The 18,274-nt window shown below is 50.0% G+C and overlaps 2 protein-coding genes across 2 annotated transcripts; both read left to right on the top strand.

Moving 5' to 3' along the window:
- The first annotated feature begins 2,327 nt into the window (after positions 1 to 2,327).
- On the top strand, positions 2,328 to 6,103 carry LOC117858761 (disease resistance protein RPP13). Its single transcript, XM_034741887.2, has 3 exons — positions 2,328 to 2,902; positions 3,490 to 4,887; positions 5,004 to 6,103. Exons 1-3 carry the CDS (start codon positions 2,409 to 2,411, stop codon positions 5,899 to 5,901), a joined length of 2,790 nt encoding a protein of 929 aa, XP_034597778.1. The 5' UTR covers positions 2,328 to 2,408; the 3' UTR covers positions 5,902 to 6,103.
- A 2,298-nt stretch (positions 6,104 to 8,401) lies between these two features.
- On the top strand, positions 8,402 to 16,089 carry LOC117857577 (uncharacterized). The gene is made up of 8 exons (XM_034740314.2): positions 8,402 to 8,631; positions 9,507 to 9,605; positions 9,877 to 10,124; positions 13,118 to 13,213; positions 13,297 to 13,453; positions 14,230 to 14,366; positions 14,450 to 14,485; positions 14,676 to 16,089. The coding sequence occupies exons 2-8, from the start codon at positions 9,530 to 9,532 to the stop codon at positions 15,501 to 15,503; spliced, it is 1,578 nt and encodes a 525-aa protein (XP_034596205.1). The 5' UTR covers positions 8,402 to 8,631; positions 9,507 to 9,529; the 3' UTR covers positions 15,504 to 16,089.
- The last annotated feature ends 2,185 nt before the right edge of the window (positions 16,090 to 18,274 follow it).

The following is an 18,274-nucleotide window of genomic DNA, read 5'->3' as shown; positions in this document are numbered from 1 at the left end:
TTGAAGATCGTATATTTCCAAAAATCCTCTAATTTGGATTGCGATTAATAATCGCTACCCAATCCAGGGTTCAGTTTGTAAATACCGGGTCAAATCCAGGATCCGACGGCACCGTGTGCAAAATGGCGGCCAACACTCGCCGATCCTTGGCGCGCTCCTTGCAGACTGCCTCCACGGCGTCCCAGAGCTCCATCGCCTCCAGGGATACCTGCATAACCAACGACCACTCATGGTAATTGGTCTTGGTCAACAGTGGCAACTCGACAGTGCCGGCGCTCGCCACCGTGATCGGACGCGGTGAGCTGCTAGAGCTGTCGTCATCGTCAAGATCGATGCGCGGCTTCTTCGGCCCAAGGGACGACATCTTCGATCAACCTAGCTCTGATACCAAATGTTGGAACCAAGACCGCTCGTTTTCTCTCACTCTCGCGACGATGACACGAGGAGGAAGATGAAATGTGGTTTTTGCCGGTGACAAACTCGTCTGTAACTTGGCAACTTTATGTCTCTGGACTCGGCAGCAAACAAAGAGGAGCACGGGGCTACATACAGACCAGGAACGCCATAGAGCTAACCTCCACGCCTGGCTTTCTCGCCATGACCTGCAGGACCTGCTCGACGTTGCCTTGAGCCATCGGACGATGCGTCTTCCCCCATGCAAATCGGCACCACGCACACCTACGCCTCCTAACCGCTAACAAACTCAAACTTGATGTCGCAGCTATCCTGCACACATACGTACACGTGCACATACGCCCGGCCAACTCGGCTGCCTCTCGTCGTGAGCCAAAACTCCTCTACGAGACCTGGGCAAGGACCAAGTTCAACTCATGCGTATGGACTCATGCTGCTAGACTGTACCCAACAACTAAAACAAACTCACGCGCACACACGCTATGACCAGGACGCACCATAGTCAAGGTTATTTCCAACAAAAACTCCCTGTTCGACGATTCCATCTCCGGCACCGACGGCCGCCGCCGCCGTCCGCCAGCCAGAAGCGAAAGTCCCATACTTAGCTCAACCGGAAGAGAAAGCGACCGGGCATGGCCGGTTCGGCGGAGCCTCTCGGCCACGGCCACGGGGTCGGCGCCCCTGGAGGAGGCCGCGGTGAGCGGGTTCGCGAGCCTGCCGAGCTCGATGCCTCCGCAGAAGTGGGGACCCGCGGCGGAAAGCACACCCGCGTGCGCACAGAGGGGAGGCGGTCGAGGAGGGACATGGCGCGCGGGATCTCCGCTAAGGCGAAGCTGATCGTCATCGCCATCACTAACCGGATAGCTTTTGGATGGATCAGTAACAGCGGCAGTAAAAGCGATTAGCCAGCCGATTAGCTCGTGCCGCGAAGCATGTGTAGCCTGTTTAAGGCTGCATTCCGTGTCCGATTCAGCGACCGAGTTAAATCGATTAGCCTGGTAAGGTTTAGTGCTCAGCCTTCAGAGTGGTCAGGAGGACACGCAGCGGATCCTCCGGTGGCAGGGTGGCACTGGAGAGTGGAGACGGAGGAGGACGACGGAGGCGGTGAATCAGGGTGACGCAAATCATGTGTGGAACAGTAGCATTCACCTTGTGCGATATTTTGGCACAAAGCTTCAACGCTGCAGGTTCCAACAAGACTCTTTTGGGTCTAGTCCTCGGACGGCAGCAGCAAGTGGCAGTGATTTTTTACTTTTGTGCGTTCTGTACGAGCCGTAGGCGATGGCCCTGCTGCACCAAAAGCCAACGCCACCAAATCCATGGGATTTTTCGACGGGGAGCCGTCTGTGTCAAGCAGGACCAAAATTATATTTTTTTTATTGGTCCTTGTCAGCCACCTCGCTGCAGATACATGGTAGTAGGTGGTTCGATCCTTCCCGGCTCCTTCCGCCTGCAGCAGCGGCCAAAGCAGATTCTGCATCTGGTGTGCCAAAACGGCCTGCAGACCGTGAGAGCACGAGCCAACAAACAGTCAGTGTGTGTGTCCACACCACACTGCGCGAGTGGCGCACGAGCACCGCGGACCCCTCGCTCGCGTCGACTTTGACTTGCCACTTGTTTACTTCACCCTAACTCCCAACTTTGACACTATGCAAAAAGAAGATTCCCCATCACATCAAACTTGCGGTACATGCATGGAGTACTAAATGTAGACGAAATTAAAAACTAATTGTACAGTTTTGTTGTACTTTGCGAGACGAATCTTTTGAGCCTAATTAGTCAATATTTAGATAATAATTTACAAATACAAACGAAACGCTACAGTGTGCTACAGTGCTGTAACAGTAATTTAACACCTCCCAATTTTGCCAACTAAACAAGGCCTTGGTGCGCCACACTGCCCAGTGCTAGCCTCGTCGTACTTATATATACGGCGGCGCGCCACGGCGATCCAGCAGCAGCAGCACTGCAGCAGCTGGTAGCGGTGGTGGAGCATGGCGGAGACGGCGATCACGACGGTGCTGGCGAAGGTGGCGGAGCTGGTGGCGTGGGAGGCGGCGGTGCTGCTGGAGGTAGGCGACGACGTGCGCCTCCTCCGCGACAAGCTCGAGTGGCTCCACACCTTCATCCGCGACGCCGACCGCCGCCGCCGCCTCCGCGACGACGAGTTCGTCGCCGTCTGGGTGCGCCAGACACGGGACGTCGCCTTCGAGGCCGAGGACGCGCTCGACGACTTCCTCCACCGCGCGGGCCGGAGGGGGATGGCTCCTCGGAGCCGCGCCGCCGCCGCCCCGGGCTGCGGCGTCGTCGGTTGGTGGCCACGGTGCACAGGCCAGGTCGCGCTCCGCCACGACCTCTACGGCCGCATCCGGCAGATCAAGAAGCGGCTCGACGAGATCTCCGAAAACCGCGCCGCCTACAACATCGAGCACACGCCCGCGCCGGCCTGGGCCGCCTCCTGCTCCTCCGCCACCACCCTCGCCGCCTGGTACGCACTCTCCGCACAACCAAAAATTCACGACGGAATTACTCTTTAGATTGGCTGCTACAGATTAGAAATTACAGGCTGAACACATTAAATGGATGCCCGCTTGTGAGGATTAATTGGCATCAATTGCTGGTCAATTTTAGTGGATGTATTGGAGAAAAATTGTCAAAATGTGTTTCATTTTTTTTTCTGTGACCAATATTCTTCCTGAACTTTCAAGCTGATTCCTGCCTGGCTGTTAACTCACAAAAATGACAGCTTTTCCGTTACTTTCTTCCTCGTGCAGCTGGCTTTTCTCTTCCTTTCATTCAACGGACAAGATTTCCCTGATTTATTATCTTTAAAAAAAATGATTTCCGCTGATTTTTCCAGCCACCCTCCCTCTGAATTCTGAAAATGACATCACTGTATGCAGTGCCGTTGATCTTGATTCTGAAGTCTGAACCATACTTCAGTTTACTACTGAAGCTTTTGCTATCCAAATTCAGTTTGATCGATTATTGCAGCGTCATGTGCATAGAGCATCAACGCTTTTAGATTCAGCGAGCCGTTGCGCAAAGCAATCAACTGACTGAATTTCCTTGCAGGGACGACCTGGAGGAGTACACGGTTGGCTTGGACAAGTACAGCGACATGCTGAAAGAGCAGCTCCTCGACGACGCCGTGACCGCGCGCGCCGTCGTGTCCATCTCCGGCGAGAGCAGCATCGGCAAGACGACGCTGGCGCGGAAGGTGTACCAGAGCCCCGAGGTCCGCAACCACTTCGAGATCCGCACGTGGACGGTGCTCCCGCACAAGTGCCGCGCCGCCGACGTCCTCCGCGACATCCACCGCCAGATGACCTCCCAGCTGCGGCGGGCCCCATCCAGGCAGGCCTCCGAAGAAGGCTGCGACGGCGCCGCCGCCAGGGCGTGCGGGCCCGGGAAAGACATCAGCAACCAGCTGTACAAGAACATGGCGGGGCGGCGGTACCTCGTCGTCGTTGACGGCAGCATCGCCGTCAGCGACTGGAACAGCCTCCGAACCTCGCTCCCCGACGACGGCAACGGCAGCAGGGTGCTCCTGATCACGGACTCGGCGGGCCTGGAGGCGGTCGGACACGCCGGGCCCGCGTACGACTCGGTCGAGCTGACCCGGCTCAGCCCGGAGAACACGTACGAGGTGTTCCGGCGCCGGGTGTTCGGCCGCGGCGACTGCCCCGGCCGGTACAAGTCGCGGTACTACCAGGACGTGTTCCGGATCACCCGCGGCCTGCCGCTGTCGGTCGTCATCCTCGCCGGCGTCCTGCGGTCGAAGGAGCTGCCGGCGGAGTGGGACGAGGTGATGGCGCAGCTTGCCCCGGCGCGGGAGCAGCAGCACAAGGGCGGCGGCGCCGGCAGCCACAACGGCCGGCGGATCATGTCGCTGGCCTTCGACGATCTGCCGCACCACCTCAAGTCGTGCTTCCTCTACCTGGCGGCGATGCGGGAGAGCACCCCGGTGGAGGCGGCGCGGCTGGTCCGGCTGTGGGTCGCCGAGGGGTTCGTGCGGCCGCGGCGCGGGAGCACCATGGAGGAGGTGGGGCAGGAGTACCTCAAGCAGCTCATCTCCCGGTGCATGGTGCAGCTGGTGGACAAGGACGATTTCGGCGCCGTGCAGACGGTGGTGGTGCACGACCGGCTGCACGCCTTCGCGCAGGACGAGGCGCAGGAGGCTAGCTTCGTCGAGAGCCACGACAGCACCGACGTGCTCGCGCCGGCCACCGTGCGCCGCCTCGCAGTCCTCGGCTCCACCACCAACCGGTACGTCCAGCTCAGCAACGCGCTACCCAAGCTGCGCTCCATCATCTGCGACTTCGTGGAGGGCCGCAACAGGTCCGGCGGCAAGTGCATCCAGGGCAGCGACCTGGGTTTCCTCCATGCCTCCAAGTTCCTCCGCGTCATTGACATCCAGGGGCTCGAGCTCAAGAAGCTCCCCAACGAGATCGGCTCCATGATCCACATCAGGTACTGAATAAGTACTCCAAAGCACTGAATGAATGAAGCAACAGAGATGAGATTATTAGAGGCTAGTACATAGCTGATTAATTGCTGGTCATGATGCATTTTGGTATGATGAGCAGATACCTGGGTCTCCAATGCGGCGACCTGGAGAAGCTCCCGACCACCATAGGCAACCTTGTCAACCTGCAGTCGCTCATCCTCGGCGGCCGCCGCGTCCTGGAGGTGACCGCCGCGTTCTGGAGGATCCCCACGCTGCGGCACGTCGTGGCGCCGTTGGCGCTGCCGAGCAGGGCCCTGGGCGACCTGCACAGCCTCCAGACGCTCCACGGCGTGCGGCCCTGCCGCTGGTACGGCGGCGACAACCCGCTGGCGAAGGCCGCCAACCTCCGCTCCCTGGAGCTCATCGAGCTGACCGCCGAGCACGCCGGCGCGCTCGAGGCCGCGCTCGAGAGCCTCGACCTCCTGGCGCACCTAGTGCTGCGCGGCGACTCGCTGCCGGCGAGCGTGTTCGCCGTCCCGAGCCTCCGCCGGCTGCAGAGCCTGAAGCTGTTAGGCCCCGTGGACTCGCCGGAGGGGCCCGACGGCGCGGAGGACGCCCGGTACATCCGGCCGAACCTGACCCGGCTCTCGATGTGGGGCACCATGGTCAAGCAGAGGTTCGTGGACATGCTGGCGGAGCTGCCGAGCCTGGCCGAGCTGACGCTGATGAATGACGCCTACGACGGCGACCGGCTGGCGTTCGGGGAGGCCGGGTTCCGGAGCCTGCACGAGCTCAAGCTCGGCCTGCCGAAGCTGGAGGAGTGGGCGGTCGGCGCGGGCTCCATGCCGGGGCTCGCGACCCTGACGCTGTACCGGTGCGCCAAGATGCAGATGCTTCCGGAGGCGCTCGCCGGGATGACGGAGCTGGAGGAGGTGGTGCTGTACAGCATGCTCGACATTGTGGGCAGGATCAAGGAAGGCGAAGGGCAGGATCACCACAAGGTCAAGCACGTCCCCGTCATCCAGACTATCTACTGAGCTCACTGAGCTCTGAGCATCTGGTAGATAGCTCAGTCACAGAACTAGTTGAAGTCATGCACTCACAAGTCTAGGCATGGACTACGATATGAAGCGAGGAAGGCATCATTAGAATTCGAGTGTTAGTGGCATTGTTTTAGAAATTAGAATTCTTATGGGCTTGGTAAATCCCAGTCCACGGAAATGAGAACGTTTCACTGCATTCTCAGTGTTGCTTCATGGTTGGGAATGGGGATACCGGATACATGCTTGTCGAGGCTCTTCCGCTCTCCCTTCGTGCCCAATGGTATGGACGAAGGGGAAACATCAAAAGTGCAATGGTACGGAGCCTCGCGGGCACGCCGGCCGCCGCTCCGGCTCGTGCGCCGTGGACGCATGCGCCGGCCGCATCGCCATCTCCCACGGTCGCCGGCCATCTTACCGCTGCCGCCCGCCGTGTTTGAAGAAGCTCGAACTTTTTTTTTTCGAAATATTGAATCTTGTTTGTCAAAATGTTGAATTTGTCAAATTGTTGAAATAGGCAGTAAAAATAGTTGAATGCAATGTTTTCTTGCAAAATGTTGATCTGCATCTTTAATAATGTTGAATCTGGTATTTTTGGATGTTGATTTAACGTTTAGAAAATGTTGAACCCGATTTGTTAAAATTTTGACTCTATCTTCTAAATGTAAAATTTTAACTCTATCTTCTAAGTGGGTCTAATGTGCTTTCAAGTTGTATAGGAGCCCCGTTAGCATCCCTCTTACTTACTTCATCACTTCTGTTACTTTCTTCTCTCCTTTTTCTATTTTCCTTTTTAAGCAACAAATCAATTATGCTAAGTGATCTTTCGCGTGTGGATTTTTGAAAGCTAGATGGATCTTCGGTCGAGACCCCGCCACATCTATATGCCAAAAAAAAACATCAATAAATATCCTCGTGTGGACTCCACTTACCTTATCTCCTTCCTCCCCTGCCCCCTCGCATTCTAGCGGCACATCTTCTGCATTCCAGATCCGCTGCACCCGCACGCGCCGCCTTTGAACGATCCGCCCCTGCGGCCAGCCTCTACCTCGCCTCCAGCACCGATGAGGACCCGACTCCTCTACCCACTTCTCCTCCTCCTTCGCATCCCTCGTCGTCGTTGTCTTCATTTCCGACGAGTGCTCGGACCTGGTTGACGACAAGTGGCCCCGCCCCCCGCTCCGCCGACCTTATCGGTCTCCGGATCCACCATCGCCGAGCATCACCGCGCTAACCCGGCGTCGCTGGGGTGTCATGATGACACCCCCACTCCGACGACGGTGCCCGCCGCCTTACCTTACTGCCTGCCTCCACCACCGGGGCGACCACCTCCCCAATGCTCCCTCTATGTCCGGGAGCACACAGGTAACTCGAGAGATCCAGACCCCAATCTCGAATTTTAATGTCGCCGGAGCGCTGCCCTCACCGGAGCAACATCCCTCGCGCAACCGGGATCTGATCTACTTCTTTCATCTTTACTTCATCCACCCATCTTCATTTTTGGCAATCAATCCTTCTGACAACACATGCATTGATTTCAAATTGGAGGGCTATCGTGAAAGCGCTATAACAAGAGTCCTTTCGGTATGGATTTTTTTTAAAAAAAGTTCAAAGCCGATGTCCATTAGCTTGAGAACGCATAAACGCCTATCAACCGGTGAACATGCCACGGGCCACGGGAGGGAGAACGCAGAGTCCTTGCGCAACTGTAACAATGAGCTGTAGTGCACATCACTGCCGCGTCCTACGCTCCTCTGCCCCCTGACACGCGCACAACGACGGCACACCATCACAGCACGCCGCGACTATATATCGCATATGCGACAAATCCACATCCTGTCGCCGCCATTGCTAGGGTTAGGGGCTCGCCGCCAGTAGGGTTAGGGTTCTGGATGGGGGGCTTCGGAGTTCGGTTTGCCGGGGTGGGGTCTCTAGTGAGCTCTAGCTGTAAAGGGAGGGTCTTGGGCGGCGGCGGACTGGCGGTAGCGATGAGTTGTGGGCGGGGTGGCGATGCGGCAGGTGCCGCCGGCCACGGGTGTCGGAGGATACCGATGAGCGGCGGAGGAGGCGGGAGCGTGACGGTGAGCTCCCCGGCGGAGCCGGGTTAGGGCGGCGGTGCAGGAGGGCGGGGCGGGGGATCGCGAGGAAACAGGTAGGGATCGGAGGTAAGGGCGGTGGCCGACGGCTGCGGTCGCTGGAGACGGAGGTGGATGGTGGTGCGGGAGAGAATTGGGCCGAGCGGAGGTATTGGATCCGAAGACGACAACGTGAATTTTGTCACCTTCGGCGACGTACACCCATTGCAAAAGGCCAGCCGGTTTACACGGTGGCGTCGCGCTTAACGGAACAACCCAAAGCCCAAAGTAGGTTAGCGCCAGCCGCGAGGGGAGGGGAGGAGCCAGGGATATGACCGTCAGGCAGGCCGCGCAGCCCAAACCCAGCCACCTCATCCTCGCGTCGCGTCGTCATCCAGGCTCCAGCTCACTTCCCCGCGCCCCCCTTCCGGACTCCCTCCCCCCCCCTTCTCTTCTCCTCGCCGCGGGGTCACCACGCAGCCAGCAGGAAGCGCCGACCAAGTAACTGACGCCTCCTCCCCCTCAGGCCAGACCCCAGAACTCCCCCTCTCCCCTCCCGGCCTCCCCAAATCCCCGATTAAACCCTAGAATTCCCCTCCCAATGCGCGCTCCCTAGGCGGCGCCCCCGAATTCGGCACCGGTTCCGCTAAAGGTTCGGGATCTCTCTCTCTCTCTCTCTCTCTCTCTCGCGCGCGCGCTGGTTTTGATCTAGCTCGGAGCTCGCTGTGCCGCTGCGTTCCTGAAGTTTGCCACGGGCTCTGGGATTCTAGGAGTCGCTGGCGATTTTTGTTTGTGTTTTGGGGTGCTCGTGCGCCGGATTTCCCCCCCTGATTCGGTTTGGTGCAGCGGCGGGATGGTCTTAACCGGTCGAGGTCTCGAAGGATTTTTACTGGCGGACTGTTTTTCCTCTGGTTTATTTGTGATGTTGTGCGTCAGTGTTGTACACGTACACATCTTGCTCTGCTGCTGTGTGTTTTCCTGGGGATAGCTGCCACCCGTAGCTTCAATGTTTTGGTTTGGCGTCGGGGACGGTCGTGTGCTGCTCCTGCTGTTACAGTTAGACTGGCAGGCCTTTGCTCCTGCTCTCTCTCCAGGCCGGTAGTAAGGAGAGGCAGCTTTCATTTACGGCTTGCTTGCGTGGTTCTGCATCCTATCTGGGGCCGCTTTTACTGCCTGAGTGAAAAGGCTGGAGTTTTGTTACCCTTCTTTTGCAATGTTAGAGTATAGGACAACCTCTATGTGGGCAACTAATACTTGGTTGGTGAGTTAGTAAAGGATTTTCATGTGGCTTCCAGGTGCTTCTGTGGATTACTTTATGTTCTTTTAATTGGCAATCCATAGGAGAACCTGGATGTCCAGTTCAATCACAGTGTCTGCTTGCAAATAAGGATGTTGAATTATTTTACCATTTCATTTTTCCATGTTTTTTTTTATCTTCGCCAAATGATTTCAGTACCGAGTCAGCAAGTCCTTTATGTACTGTCGTTCCCTTGTAACATGAACTTGCCCAATGTTGTTGTTCTGCAGGTGTGCGATCCAGAGTGGACACAATGAGTGCGGGTTTCAACAAGCAGATCTTGGCTCAGAAGCTTGCAAAGCTTAATAGCTCACAGCAGAGCATAGAGAGTATCCTTCTTGACAGTTTCTCAGCCACCATTAACTTGGTGCCTTCTTTTCTGCACACGCTTCACTGTAATTGTGACCAAGCTGTTAATGGCCGCTCAAGCTGCATTATGATCAGTTGATAGCATTTTACTAATCATTCATTTGCCCTCGCTCAAGTATGCCACCCGCTGAGCATTGTACAAAGATAGCTACTATTGCTGACTGTGATTATTTACTCATGTGCTCGATTCTTTTAATCATTCACATAATGTCATCCTTAACAGAAGAAAAGCTTTATCACATTGGTGTGTCTTTCATCATCGTTACTGCCGACTAGTTGTAGAAACATGGGATTGTGAGTTCCATGCTTCTTCTAGTGAGAGGAGGTTATCTTTGCTGTACCTCGCAAATGATATTATGCAGAATAGCAGAAAAGAAGGTAATGGGTATATAACTGAATTCATGAGGGTCATCCCCGCTGCCTTGAATGAAGTGTTGACTATCAGAGATGATCTTGGACGGAATGTCGTAAAAAGACTGGTATGTCGTACATATTCTTTATATTGTTGTTCATGGAAGAGTATAAGTACCCATGCCATTCATAATTGTGTCTTTAGTTATCATTGCATAACAAATGTGTTGACAACTTCATGTCCATTTCTATGTTCTTACTTTAGGGTCAAACTTACTAGAATGGCAAGTGCTAAACTTATTACTCAATGAATTTTTATTGGACTTTTTAGGGTAATTTTTATTGGACTTTTGTGGGCACAAGATATACAGAACATTCCCCTAGAGTTGTAGGGAGTCACGAGTAACTTCTGACCCCTAGGAAGGAGTGCGAAAAGCACTCCTGTTCTCTCCCTCTCCCTCCCTCTTAGTGCACGAATGTTCTTCTCCATCTTTGTAATGATTTTGGCTAGGATCAGTGCCATCCGAGTTGAGAAAGATCTCTAGGTTCTGGTGAGGGCCAAATGTTGGCCGCGGTGTGGTACACTTTAGTTTTTTAATGGGTTGGCTATGTTATGTAATAGTGTTCTCGATTATTTTGACAGTGTTTGGTGCATCTATGCACTTCTTATTTATTGACTTGAAAGCTTTTTGCATATTTGTATAAAAAACATACACCATGCGTTTTTCACAATCTCTTTTCAAACATCTCAATACTAAATAGATGATTACACATTTTCTTTACATTTTACTGGGTCCCAGAGGGACTGTTGCTACAGTAAAAAGCCCACCATTAGTGTGCTGTGAATAAACATGGAAGTGACGGTCATAATTGGAAAGATTTCAATTCGTACAATCTTACAAAGTTAGATCATCATCCGCTGAGTCAGTGCTAAGCTATGTACATTGAAATTTGGAGTGCCGTGGCTAACTGGCTAATGTTCATGATAGAAACATTGCACACGACTAGTCTTCAAGTAAACTAGCAAGGATAACTACTTCGATTTAGCTGAGGCAATCGACTTTTTTTTTTCAAGCAAGAATGTAAAAGTCTAGATAACTATTGCACTATACGCAGCAAAGCATGGCCAGTTTATGACCTAACTAGCAGAATTAAAAGCGTGGATCCTAGCTATTCTCTGGCAAAATAGCAAAACTTACGAACAGCGATGTCGCAGCCTGTTTCGTTTATAGTAAACCAACAAAAGGTAAAAACTCTAGGCTATTCTTATGAGCAAGTTATAGCTACTCCGAGAAAAGTCCTATGCAATTGTGGCAGCTTGTGATGCTGCTAGTTTAGACAGCATATTGCAGTCATCCTACTTCCTCATGACTTACCACATCATCTTCCATGCGTCACTAGACCTGCCATCCTGTCGAGCGCTTTAATCCCCACTGGGCCAATGCTAAGTTCTCTTGTAGCCACTCCCTGTCCCTCATCTACTGATGTTGAGCTTGTCCAACCCTAGGTAGGAGGTGGACAAAAGGTCCACTTAGGCTTGTCCTCATCAGAAGCGGCAAAAGAGGACAAATGGGTTCCTCAGCCTGCTAAGTTGATTTTGTGGGTTTCATCAAGCCACCTCCTGAAATTCAAACTCCAGTTATTGTTACCATTTCAAACACAGTAAAATTTTGTTCAGTGCAGATTTCGTATAATTCAGGAAATTGCTCCTTAAAAGAGACAATTCCACACCAACTCAGGAAATTCAGAAAGTAAATGATTTATGAGCTATAATGGTGGCTTTGGGTTCCTCCAGTTCTAGGCCCTCATTTTCCCCTACTCACTTCAAACCCCATCAGTTCTAGACACTCTGGTTTCGATTGTGGCTTTTTTTTGTTTCGCTATCTTTGGAATATGAGTGTATGACTTGTTAAAGCAATATTATAGGACAAGTAGAGGGGGAGAACTTAAAAAGGAAACGGAAGAAGTTAGAGTATAGGTTTTGTGTGTAAAACAGACCATGAGTTGCATTGTTTATTACTTGCACTTTTCCCTATGTATCAGCCCTCTCTTCTTCTTTCTTACTCTTGAAGTCTTGATCCATCTAATGTAGGTCGTTACCATCTCTGGTGACCTATATCTTTCCGCTCATGAACTTTTCCTTTTTTACTATTCAATGAGTCTGCCATCCTTTGGTTTGCACTGGTTTGCTTGTGCACCTGGCGCACAGTCAAACTGAAAAGGGTGAAGAAAAGTTATGGACCATGAGCTACTTATGCTAAGCTCTTTGTGCCTCAAGCTTGAACCCTAATGTGAACCAAGTTTTCTTGTTTTTTTTCTCAAACAAGATCCCCTTTATTTATTTATCTATACCTTTTTTAATATAGAACTTAATATATTTCAGCCTTTTTATGAGGCGTCTAAATGAATATGAACTTTCCATTTATGCACAATTTGATGAAGTCTTGTACACTTCATCTTCTGTTCAAAAAGACAAGCAGAGGAAAGTGTGAAATTTTTTTTTGCTTGAGGAGCACATGTACCAGGGTTAAAAAGATAAAAATTATCCCGTCTTTCTAGTGGAGGGAATCGCTTTATGTGGACTTTTATCTTGGATTCCCGCCTCCTTTTGGCAATAGATGCCCCAAAAATTTGGAGCGAGAAAGCAACAGACCACAGCATTACAAACTGTCTTTTTCTATGCTTGTGATTTTGGGTGTTGACCTTCAAGCTCAAGTTTGAGTCAACCAAGCAATCTGCTTTTGGAATGAAATATTTTTTTTTACATGTCACTTTACGGTCCCTCTTAGGTAAGTTTCTTGTGTTTCCTAGTTCTGTTCATTTTCCCCCCTGTGCTACCTGCTGCAGAAGCAATTGCATGGTCATCTTTTCTTGTCCTTATTTGGGCCGACTTATGCTAAGCTTACTGAACACAGTGAACTGTTTTGTTAGATCTTCCCTAGTGAACTGTTGAGGTGCTCTTGCACCTGCCCTGTTGAATCCTTGTGCAAAACTCAAAAAGTGGTTGTGTACTCATGTAATTTTTAGCTCCATAGTAAATGAAAATCATCTATGGGTTTATACCTTGCTTTTATGACAAATACTTACTGTTTCATCTCATAAATTTTTTTCAACATTACAGATTGACATATGGGAAGACCGTAAAATATTTGATACTCAGGGACAAAGCCTCAAGGATGAATTTTTTAGGAGGTTAAAGGACATAAGAAACAAGTTGGTAAGTGAGTTCATTTGTTTCTATTTTCATATGACATTTCGACCTCCGTTGAGGTGTACAATCATGATTTCACATATGTACAGAAAAATCCGGCTGGTGAGCTGCTGGAGAAGGTCGTCTCAAGCTACAAGCATGTCCTGAATGCTCCTATGGATGAGGACACTCTGATGCAAAAGTGCCAAGCTGCTCTTATAGATTTTGATGAACTCAATAAAGCGTACAGAAATAACTCTTTTTTAGGTAAATATATTCTCATGCGTTCCATTAGTATTTAGTAGTGATTATATGGAGTTTGGTTTTATTCTGGAAGTCTGTGAGTACTTCCACAGCTGTACTGCTGTAGGATCTCCACTGAACCATCCAACTACCATGACCTCAAGCCATACAAACTTGTGTTGACCTGCATGGGTTTGTTGTACCAAGGTCGATCCAACTAATGAGCAAACAGTTCAAAACCTCTCCATCTCAAGCAAGAGGTGGTTCAGTGACTAGATTTATTGTGTTTCAACGCTCTTCCCATATATCTGATGCCTGATGGCAGTGTCAATGGGACTTCTTAGCAATCTCCTGACCTTGACTTGCCATCGCAGTGGAGACAGCTATTGTATTTCTCCGCTCTTGCGTTTCTTCAGCCTTACTAAGATCTGGGGGTTGGTGGAGGTGTCAGTGTCTTTCCTCTTAAGTAAGGGGAGAAAAAAGAGCTTTGATTTTGATGACCCTTTCATACTCACTGTTGATTTATTGGCCTATCACAAACAGTTTCAAGGTTAGCTTTGTGGCCGCAATGAAATTGAATATCATGTATGCGCAGTGTGCTACAGATATTGTTTCACAAGTGGGTTATGGCCCTTTCCGTAAAAATCATTCACCAATCAAGAGCCTGTCACAACACAATCGCCATCCCAACCTCAGCCCAATCTGCATAGATGGAACTGTATTTAATTATGAGGTTGCAATATAATATTTGATTGTCTTCTTTCTGCTTTAGCTTGAATCCTTCTGTTGCATTTTGGCAGGTAGTAGCAATCAATCTGGCTTTGAGGAGCTGCAGCAACAACATAGTATTCTCAGAAACTCCATTGAACAACTCAAAATGTCAGAATCACTCAGGGCCACTCTTATTCATCATTTGAAGGAAGCACTGAATGAGCAGGTGGGGAAGCAAATGGCTGTGTAAGGCCTATTTTATTTGTTAAATTGATCTTTTGATGCTTACAGTGATTCATTTATTTTCAGGAGCTCAAAGTGGAACAAGTGAGAAGCCAGCTTCAGGTATTCTCCTGCATTCAACACTGCTGTTTCTTCTGATAAAAGTTTGCCTTGTCGATTCCTTGATACCTTATGATTATTTTTAAAAAAAACATTGATATATTACTTTATGCTTCTGAAGGAATATGAGTTTTGTATCGTAGAATACTTCAATTGTTTGCTATATTGATAATGTTTTCCCATCATGAATCAGGCAGCTCAATCCCGATACAAGAAAGCTGGTGAGCTCTGCCGTGGACTTGGAATTGACGTGGAAAGACATCAGCCATCTAACCAAGGGCTTAAGTCCAGTCTCTCTGAAACACCTGCTTCCATTGCCCCAGATTCAGCTAACACGAAATCTTTTCAGAAGGGACAATCAAGTGCAGTATTGTATTCACAGGAGGGAAATGGTGCTGAGCACAACGCTATAGCAGCTAATGTTTTGACAAAGCTTGCTGTAGGTGCTGCTTCAGACAAGATCCGCGATGGTGTTTTGCCTTCACGAGCCAACGGGGGCAATACTGCAGTGAAAATAGATGAACACTCTTCTGGTAACAAGAGGCAGAAGCTAGAGGATGACATACATACTTCTCAGCCTCAATCAGAGTCACCACCACCACCACCTCCATTCCCGCATCCAGACGCATTTCAACCTCCACCACCACCTGAGTATCCTCCAGACGCATTTCAACCACCACCACCACCACCTGAGTATCCTCCATCACCAGAGCCTAGCCCACCACCACCGCCAACTTCAACACCACCCCATATAATCCCCCCGCCTCCGCCGACCACAATGCCACCCCAAATAATCTCACCTCTACCACCTACAGCTGGTACATATGCACCTTTTCCTGCTGGACCTCCTGGTCCAATGTATGGCACTTTTCCGTTTACTCCTGTGGTCAACTTTCCCATGAACATTCCACCTGGTTTCCCCAGTCCTCCAACCCCACCTCCAGCTTTTCAAGGATTAGCGGGTACATTCTATGGCCCTCCTCCATTCCCCACAGCAACCCCACCAACAGACAAGAAATAAAAGTAGTACCGTACCTGCAGATTTGTAGCGCCAGACATCACACAAGATTGTAACATGGGGCTTTGCTTTGGCAAGTATCATAGTTTCTTTTCATCGAAGGATATGACCGTGGGGATGCATCGCCATGTGTTCAGTGGAGCTCAGAAGACTGTTCTAGTGTTGTGCATTTAGTCAGCCAGCGTGCAACGGTGAACTAATTGTTCTGGTCTTGGTCAAGAAGTAGAACCTGCAGATTTCAACTGCCAGAGGGAATTTGCAATTCTGGGAGCCGATTGCAAATGCTCCCAACAGTTTAATTCACTGATTTAGTTCTTGTCTTGGTTATGGAGTAAAAACTGTAGATCTCGACAGCTAGAGAGAAAATATGGAACCCTACAGCGAGGGCAAATGTTGTAGCATGACATGTTTGTAACTTAATCATAGCTATGTTATTTGCTAGATCATCCAAGAATATGTAGATGTTCTTGTGATGTATGGAGCGTGTAGTTCTGTTGTTTGGTGTAAGATATAATTTTAGTGGCTGCCGATTGTTGAAATTTTTGCTCTGTTTTAATTCCCTTTTAGCACTGAGCTATGCTAGTGTCAATATTGTTATGCCTATTTTCGGATACCTCGCAAGTAATATTTCCTGTCTGGGTTACATGTGCAATAAACCTATCATATCCTGGTGCTTGGGCATTGTTTTTCTCCTGCTGCATTTAGCTGGGATGTTTCCATTGCATCCATGTATTGCTCTGTGCGCAGATTCCATGTGTCTCCAGCAAAAAGTTCTTTTTTCTGGGCGCAGATTCCAGGTGGTGGTTGCTGGGCACTGGTCATTTGTGCACTTGCCTGTCCTTGGTGATTGATATTGGCCTCATTTCAAGTGATCCATAGGAACAATAATGCATTGCTTTGTGCAGCTCCACCCATTCCGGAAGTGCTCCATGGTTGACTTGCCCGAAATCTTGACTTGCACCCATGCTGATAGTTCTCGTGCCATTTGGCTTAATAATGCAGACTTAAAACCTGCAATTTTCATCGAAAATAAGATATGTTTGCAGTTCCTTCTGTGCATTCGAGAAAAAAGTTCGTTTTGTGCCCATCGTTCTACGTCTAGCTGAAGTTTTTTTTTTGTTCCTTAAGGAGGGAATAACAAGAAGCAACCCCGAGTCACTCGTCGTAATCTTGAATTGCACATCCATGCTGACTTGGGCCGAAATCTTGACTTGCTTATCCGTGCTTACGCAATATATAGAGCTACATTACCCAGATTGACAGCGGATTACCTTGTGCTGAGTCGCTGTCGAGTGCCGAGATACGCCGAATCATGTCATCCAATAGGCCAATAATGAATGTACCATTGAACAAGTAGCAGAAGCCTATGGAGAAAATGTTGCATTTCACACTAGAGTTTGAATGGCAGCATGGGCCTTAGCCGGGATGTCTACCTGATGTGCATGTTCATGGGGACATCCGTAGATTCCTCGCTTTGACCTCGCTCATGCATAGAGTTTCGTAGTTGCGACTCGATCATGAGCACTCCCAAAGCCGCAAGTGATGACCCCCAATAATTGCGAATCGAGGGAAAGCAACGTGACACGGGCACGGTTACTTTTTTCCTGCACTGGTGCTAGTTTTCTTTCACACCTTTTCGTTCTAAGATGGCACCATAATTGTATGTTTCCATTGCCTCCTGGGCCCCGCTAGCTACACCTCCAAACACGAAAGTGAGGCAGGGGAAGGTATCTCTCCACCATGAGTCCAAGATGTGCTTAAAGGTGTACCCAATGCCAAAAGTTCCACGGCAACATGGTCTCACCATTTTAAAAACATGCATGCACATTCTAACGCTATAAGTATCTCCGAGAGGCTACGAATTATTGACATATTGCAATTGTTTCGCTATCGAGGGATGTGATGTCTATTATTGAAAATATAGCACAATCAATTCATAGAATGGATCAAGCACACATTCTGTCTATTAGTACACTAAAACTCAAATTCAAGTGGATAAGTTCCACCACAAGAAACATAACCAACCGAGCTACACTCAATATACTCATGATCTATATATCATGTCGAAATATACTATAAAACTGTATACTGAGATTGGCCTAAGCTGCCAGCTAGCGTGGCACCTGAGCTGTCTGGCTCGAAGGCCAGAGTTTGATTCCCACGAAGTGCAACTGCTGGCCGGTCTTTTATTCAAAGAGTTGGTGTCGACTTTTGGTTGTGCATAACTGCATATACATATTCAAATCGTCCCGCCGCAACTTGCTGGTCGCACAAGGTCATATTACAAGACTTTGGGTCGATTTGCCTTCTCGACAAGCGTAAAAGGCTCTTGCGCGCTGCATGTCGCTCGCGTTGACAATCCTTACACGAGCGCAGGACCATCCGATCGATCCCAGCAGCCTGCAGCTCGGCGCCACCGAAAATAGGATTGGGTCAATGCTCATCATGAGCGCACGCGTTGGCCTTTTGACCCTCGCCTGGGATGCAAGTCAAAAGCTCATGCGCCACTTTTGGTGGACAACACGCACGTCGTCCAAGTCCAGCCAGGAATTCTGCTGTTCAAGAGCAGCCCCAACCTGTGACCGAATGATGCTACTTGTTGGATCCTGTGGTCATGTTTTTGCTAAGGAGACAATCCTTGGTGCAACCATATGCTGATTTCTTTAATTTTGCATGACGTACAAGGGTTTAATGCTATATACATTTCTAACTCAAATAATCCAGTGGTTCCACTTTCCAGTTTTTCCTTTTTCTTAAAAAAATAGAGAGAGGTA

Source organism: Setaria viridis, chromosome 5 (assembly GCF_005286985.2).
Source record: "Setaria viridis chromosome 5, Setaria_viridis_v4.0, whole genome shotgun sequence".
Classification (NCBI taxonomy): Eukaryota; Viridiplantae; Streptophyta; class Magnoliopsida; order Poales; family Poaceae; genus Setaria; species Setaria viridis.
The sequence above is the reverse complement of the archived record's forward strand: the minus strand, read 5'-3'. Positions and strand labels throughout refer to the sequence as shown.

Excerpts from the sequence above, each read along its gene's own strand:
- LOC117858761 (XM_034741887.2), top strand. The coding sequence starts at position 2,409 with ATGGCGGAGACGGCGATCACGACGGTGCTGGCGAAGGTGGCGGAGCTG. Across the intron at positions 2,903-3,489 it reads GCCACCACCCTCGCCGCCTG|GGACGACCTGGAGGAGTACA; the intron begins GTACGCACTCTC and ends ATTTCCTTGCAG. Across the intron at positions 4,888-5,003 it reads GGCTCCATGATCCACATCAG|ATACCTGGGTCTCCAATGCG; the intron begins GTACTGAATAAG and ends TATGATGAGCAG.
- LOC117857577 (XM_034740314.2), top strand. The coding sequence starts at position 9,530 with ATGAGTGCGGGTTTCAACAAGCAGATCTTGGCTCAGAAGCTTGCAAAG. Across the intron at positions 13,454-14,229 it reads CAGAAATAACTCTTTTTTAG|GTAGTAGCAATCAATCTGGC; the intron begins GTAAATATATTC and ends GCATTTTGGCAG. Across the intron at positions 14,367-14,449 it reads AGGAAGCACTGAATGAGCAG|GAGCTCAAAGTGGAACAAGT; the intron begins GTGGGGAAGCAA and ends ATTTATTTTCAG.